At 49.8% G+C, this 6,276-nt stretch overlaps 1 protein-coding gene across 3 annotated transcripts; it reads right to left on the reverse strand.

Moving 5' to 3' along the window:
• Window positions 1–1,756: 1,756 nt before the first annotated feature.
• Window positions 1,757–6,276, reverse strand: VCPKMT (valosin containing protein lysine methyltransferase). 3 transcript variants are annotated; one of them, XM_075029439.1, is made up of 6 exons: window positions 6,047–6,276; window positions 5,666–5,776; window positions 5,383–5,455; window positions 4,301–4,420; window positions 2,776–2,880; window positions 1,757–2,210 (listed from the first exon to the last, which is right to left on the reverse strand). In XM_075029439.1, the coding sequence occupies exons 1-6, from the start codon at window positions 6,256–6,258 to the stop codon at window positions 2,196–2,198; spliced, it is 636 nt and encodes a 211-aa protein (XP_074885540.1). In that variant the 5' UTR covers window positions 6,259–6,276; the 3' UTR covers window positions 1,757–2,195. The 3 variants fall into 3 exon arrangements, 2 of the variants coding, with proteins under 2 accessions (XP_074885540.1, XP_074885541.1); XR_012650608.1 differs by having other exon boundaries at window positions 2,776–4,420; XM_075029440.1 differs by lacking the exon at window positions 4,301–4,420.

Genomic DNA, 6,276 nt, shown 5'->3' on the forward strand with positions numbered 1-6,276 from the left:
AGCAAAGCCACGCGCAGGCAATGCCAGGCACCTCGCCGAAGAGACCCTGTGTTCAGGTGAGCCGACGCACGCTCTCCCCAAAGGGACAGGGCTGGGACAGAAAAAAACAACGGGGACAAACGGGATGGGTGAGGCAGGCAAGAAGCAGGACCAGCGTTTCCCTCGCACCCCGTTTTCCACGAGGGCCCCACGCCTGCTCCTGGTTAAGAGCAGTAATCCCTGCGCCACAGCACCCACCGGCCCTACGGCCACCCCATCCCCAGCCACCACGGAGCTCAGCCCCACAGGAGGATCCCGATCCCCTCTCCAAAAGCCCTTTTTTCCGCCGCCCCCCCCCCAAAAAAACCCCCAGCCATTTCATCCGGACGAGACGCAGTGCACGTCACCCCCCGCTGCCCTGGTTATCGGTGGTTTCCTCTTCGCAGAGACTGAGCAGCGGCAGCAGAAGCGGTTGGGTTTTACATCCCCCCTCGCAGCGGGTGCAGCTGGTGACGGGGAGATGGCGCGGGGGGGTGACGGGACCCGTCCCCCCCGCCACGCACACAAGGTCCCCCCCGCCCGATGACGTTCGCAACTTTAGCATTACAGGCATGAAGTTGAGGGCGCGGAGGAGCAGCCAGCGGCTGCGCGCGGGGAAGAGAAAAGCACGACTTCCTCCCTTTTTTCTTCTCGACGAGAGATCCGAGCCCATATATAAAGGAAGTGCTGAAATCACACGCCCCATCGATAAAATACAATTATTCCGTCAGCACCAAACCCCTGGGAAACGCTACTGCTCCCCTCCTCCCAGGGGTCTGCAGTCAGCAAAGAGGCTGCGGCTGCAGGGAGATGCTATTGGCAAACAGCACGGCTCTCGCACCTTCAGACACCACTTCTGGAACAAGAGTTTCTACCAGGGAAGTCATGCTGGCGTAAACATGCCAGTAAATATCTTCCTGCAGGCCACCGGTTAATTAAGGAGCTCTTTTCATAACAAGTTAACAAATAACACGTGCGGTTACGACAAATTACATTCTCGCTTTGCTGTGCATTCGCTAATCATCACTGTTGTGCTTTGCAAGCCAGGACAGTGTTTTATGGAGTGTGAAGTTCGCAAGGAACGCTCTTACTGGAGATAAAGGGAGCCCGAGCTCAGGGCAGGCCCAGAAAGTGCCTGGGTGCCCACGAACAAGGCTCCCCCCAAAACCAGCGGCTGAGGTTTTGAGAAAACCCAGTGCATTTAGCCTAAACACTCAGGTTTCTGAAGCAGGGACCGCTCGTGCTGTGCGCAGTGTGAACAAGGAATTGTAACGGGCCGTTCCAAATCACGTTGAGCAGCACCTCTGTCGCAGCAGACCTACTTTCACAGCGCGCAGCCGGGGCTGCGGGATGGCGCAGGCAGCCACGGCCGCTGCTGCTACAGAGCAGAAATGAGATTTACTTTGAAATTACATCTCAAAGCCATTGCTGTGCAAAACAAGAGGCAGCTTGGCGAGAAATACCAACAGCAACAACAAGCTTGCTCACCAGAATCGTTTGAAGGTGTTGAACTTTAATGCTGCGGATCCTTGTACCAGAAAAGCGCAGGTGAAATCAAAAGGAAGAACAATTTCACACAGGCGCAGGGACCATGTGCGTGTTCTATCTGTGCAGTACCTACCACCACCGACAGCCTCTGCTCCTGGAATGAGACTCCCAGGACCTCTGCAACGCAGGAATGACACAGAAACCACAGGCTGAAAGAAAAAGCAACAAACCCCACCATCTGACACCCATCTCAAGTGTAAAAATTTTATTAACTGTCTATCTGGGGCTGTGTGATTGAGCCCGCTCAGAGAGTTTTCTCCTCACAGAGACCGTGGTGCGGTGTCCTCGGATCCGCTCTGCGAGCACTCGGCAAGCCGCCCACTGCTCTAACAAGCAGAGGTAAGCAGAACACGCACCCAGCGCTGCTCTGGGTGAAGCTCTGGTTCCGTTTTCTGCCTCAGCTGGCAGACATCGACAGCTCACGTCTGTCCTCTTGGAAGGTGCAATCAGTGGATCTAGTCTTAACTTCTTCTGGTGCCTCATGCCAAGTCCACCATCGAGAAGCCGTTTTCCGTAGATGAGTCACAAACCACACTGGAGACAGTCCCTTTGTGGTGTTATTCTATACCCTCTCCCTCTTCTCCAGAGCTCTACCAGTTGCCAAAGGACAGATACTGTGGTCAAAGATCTCACGATGGAAAACTCTGTGAAGACATTTTAAAAAAAGAGTACTGATTTTTAAGTGGCCTGTTTCTGGCACTGGACCCGCATGTTGTGTCAGCGCAATATGCAAAGTAATCTTCTTCATGCATAACTGTCTGCTCCATCAATTAACCAAAAAATGATCTAATCAAGCCTGACAGGTGCCAAGTACCACGTCTAGAGACTGGTTTTGGGGAGAGGGCTGTACAGCAGAGCACACAGTACTAAAAGCAGCAGTGGGCGTACTATTTTAATTGCTTTGGTGCCTCAAAACTCCAGTTTTGAGATCCCACTGCCCTACAGAGTGTGGAAGCAGAAGAGAAAATCAGCGGGCAGCTCAAGGATGGTCCTGCTGCAGACAAAGGCTGGCACCTGGCAGAGCGCTGGGTTTCAGGACAAAGCAGCTCCTTTGTACACGCGCAGTTCTGGTCCGCAGTTCCACAGGGTCCCTAACAGTATTTCACAGTCATTTTAGAGCTTCACCCCTGGAACGCTCACACTACGCCAAGTAAACAGCAGCTCTGTGAATTCCTGGCAGCGTTCGCTGCGCCAGTTAAATTAACCTACCGTTTGTTTCCTGTGGATATTCATGATATGAATGTCTTCGCTGCGATACTCTTCATCATGCTTATCCAGGGGAATTTCTTCCAGCTCAAAGTCCATCTGAAGCAGCTGGTTATCAGAGAACACACAAAACAATTCAAATGACACTGACCGCCCTTTTGAACCAAGCACGTTCAGTTAAAAAGGTCCCACAATATACTGCATGAGGGCAAGAAGCCTTAGGAAGCTGGAACCACCATGCTCAGACCGTTCCACTAAAGGCCTCTACAAACGTGTAAGCCGTTTTTCCCCCCGTGCAGCACACTGACTCTTGTTTTAACTACTCCAGCGCCAATTCGAAGTTACAGACACCTTGAAACATTTAAGAAAAATCTAAAAACTTGTGATAAAAGCATTTTGCTTCCTCCAGTCTCTGAAGTCCTAAGCCAAACGACAGCACCTGCCTCTGTCTGCCAACCTTCTCAACTGGAGGGGAAGGGGAAAAAAAGGCTAAAAAGCCCCAGCATCAAGTCTGCAATGCACTCAGAAGATTAACTTGGGTGAACCCTGGCAAGCTAAGGAAGGAAATAAATTACAAGAGAGCAGAAATCACGCAGAAACACCTATTGTGTTTATCGTGGGAGTGGCACCTCATCAGAGCTGATGTCAATTATAGGAACCCTCCTCACAAGTCAGGTCCCCACAAGAGTTCAAGGCATGGCTAATTATCAAAGAGGTGCTTTTATTAACACATACAAATCACCCTAGAATTCTTGCCCTTCCCCTTTTTTGCAATAGTAGTATTACTACATACAATCCAGTACTCCTGCACAAGGGCTACTTTTCAGCAGACTTCACAGGTGCAGAGTTAAAGCCTGCACTGACTGCCATCCCCACAACCTTAGGAGGATTCAGCTGTTACCTGTGCTCCTTTTCTTTAACTGCACAGAAGATACAGCTGGACTATTTAACTATATCTCCTATTAACACTCCCTCAGGAGAGGGGGGGGGAGGAAATTTTTGCAAAAGCAGCTATATCACTTAGCAGAGTCTTGTGTTCCTAAGCTACTCTGCAAAACTTTACCCGTATTTTCCCTCTGCTTTCAATGGAACATGCTAAATGATTGTTTTGATTTTGACAGGTATTGCCTCACATATGGTGGCCCTTTTGCAAATGTGGAAGGTATCGCGAGCTAGAGAGGCTTTTAACAACCTATGCAAGCCTGGCTGCCTGGATCAAAAGCATCGATACAGTTAAGATTAGTAAGGCAAGAAAGGTTAGTTCAACCTTTTGAGGGAAGGAAAGCTCAGTACGTATCCAGAAAGTTGCTACTGCTAAGTTGGACAATAATTTCACAAGTCACCATCCAAATTTTCTGCCCCATGTAAAGACAAACGTGCTTTTCCTGCTACAAACTCTACTTTGTGCAGTCAACCTGAATTTGTATGTGTAGTAACTGCCGTTGATGTTCAGCTGATCCAATACAAAGACCTTCTGTATCCAAGCTATTTTCCTTGTGTTCAAAAAACACACGTTAAAAACACTTACCTCAAAGTATTTTCTCTCAATTTCAGGGTTCTTTCCCATAGTCCTCTGCTCATAACAGCACAAGATGCACGTATCAGGGCCAGTAAGGTCCTTCAGTGTCTTCAGTAATGGTTCTAATGACTGCCCAAAAGAGGTTAAGTATTTCCCACTTAGATTTCAAGTTCATTTTACTGGCACAATACCCTCTAACTAAAGTCTTCACCCAAGAGAGAACTTTCCAGTTTTGCTTTTCAGAAGTTATTTTTAGTACTTTAACTGGGACAAAAAGAACATGGGGGCAAGCTGGAAAGCAGAGGAGAAAGGGAGACTGCACAGGAGAAGAGTTTCACAGACTGACCAAGAAAACTGAACTAGCATCAAAGCCAAAAACATCCCACGCTGCTGAGCAGGCATTTCCTTGAGGCACACAACAATGACTATTTCTTGACATGTTTCAAAAGTGAGAATTTTCTCAACCATTCTTGGAACATAGCTAAGATCCAGACCACTACGTATCAAAACAGGACCAACACACAGGGAGCCAATGCAAGGGGCTGGGAAGACCACTGAAAGGGCACTGGGACATAGGGTTCTTCAGATAATTTCCATTTTTTTTGCAGCTTCTGTTAGCTCTCTGTGCACATCCTACAGAGCTCCCGCTGAGGAGATGAGGCAGACTACAGCAACCACTTAGCCAGAGCATGACTTCTCCTTTTGCCTTGCCAAGAGAAGCGTGAGGAGAACCCAAACAATGCAAATGTGGCACTATTAAACTTCATTTACCAATGCATTAAACAGTTTGTAACTATCAGTTACAATGTTTTGCTTCACACTTCATTCCCAATGTAAAAGACAAAAGGGTGTGCGGGGGGGTGGCACATATATTAAGTTTGGGGTTTTTTTTAAGCATAAAAAAGGTATCTGGTTGAATCTCAAATAGCCTTTAAGCTGTTAAAAATGCCTTTTCTAGCCTTGTTCTACGAATTCCTCCGAACCATGGGGGCCAAGACGCAAGCACAATATTTATTTGAACACTTCTCACACTGAACCCACACCCTTCCCAAGGAAGCTTTCTACAGGGGTTTTGCAAAGTCCTCATTTACCTCCTCATAGTAAATGCAATCAGCCATTAGTATATAATCGGGGGGAGGCTGAAATTCTGTAACATCTTCGCCCCTAAAAAGAAGCAAAAAAAAAAAAGGTGAAAACAAGCTTCGATAATAATACAGCACACACTACTAAAGGACCGAGCATGAAGTTAACTGCTATGTTCTTACGCTGAGCTTCCCTTTTACAGCAGTGTTTTCAAGTGTATCTGGGAATTTAACACGGCAAGAGCAGAAGCCCCGTTAAAGCTGAACAGAAACGTTAAAGGATCATACAAACCATTTCAGTACCTTGGCTCGGACTGACCCTGTCACCAGATGTTTGTTGTTCTCTATATTAACCGTCAACAGCTCCTGCAGCTCCTCAAGGTCGGTGACCGTCACGTTCGCCCTGGAACACACACGGGGTTACGGCCCGACCCACCGGCCCCTCGCCACAGCGACCGCGCACCCCACGGGCGTTTTGCGAGAATTTGCAAGATTTCACGCAGATAACGCCAAAAAAAAAAGCGGGGTAAGAGGGGGGGAAACGGGCAGGAGGGACCTGCCCCTGCCCCTTCCCTGCAGTCACAGCGTTGTCCCCGCTTCGCCCTCGCCCGGGCAGGCGGGAACCGGAGCGGCCCCGTCCGCCCTCCCGCAAGCCCCGGCCGGCGCCGCTCACCCCAAGGTGGCCGCCATGATCCCGACAGCACCGGTACCGGCGCCCAGCTCGAGAACTTCGCGTCGGGCGAGAGGGCAGGCGCCGGTTTCCAAGAATTTGGCGAGAACCAACGCGGCGTCCCACACCACGCAACCCACGCCGCCCGCCGCCCGCTGCTCCAGCCGCAGAGCCGGTCCGCCCCGCCGCTCCAGCTCCCTCACGAAGCCCGCCATGGCCGCGGCACTGAGGCG

Source organism: Buteo buteo, chromosome 6, assembly GCF_964188355.1.
Source record: "Buteo buteo chromosome 6, bButBut1.hap1.1, whole genome shotgun sequence".
In the NCBI taxonomy this organism is placed as follows: domain Eukaryota; kingdom Metazoa; phylum Chordata; class Aves; order Accipitriformes; family Accipitridae; genus Buteo; species Buteo buteo.

Coding starts and splice junctions, on each gene's coding strand:
- VCPKMT (XM_075029439.1), bottom strand. CDS start 6,258: ATGGCGGGCTTCGTGAGGGAGCTGGAGCGGCGGGGCGGACCGGCTCTG. Junction 5,777..6,046: donor ATCATGGCGGCCACCTTGGG/GTGAGCGGCGCC, acceptor TGTGTGTTCCAG/GGCGAACGTGACGGTCACCG. Junction 4,421..5,382: donor ATTGCATTTACTATGAGGAG/GTAAATGAGGAC, acceptor TCTTTTGGGCAG/TCATTAGAACCATTACTGAA.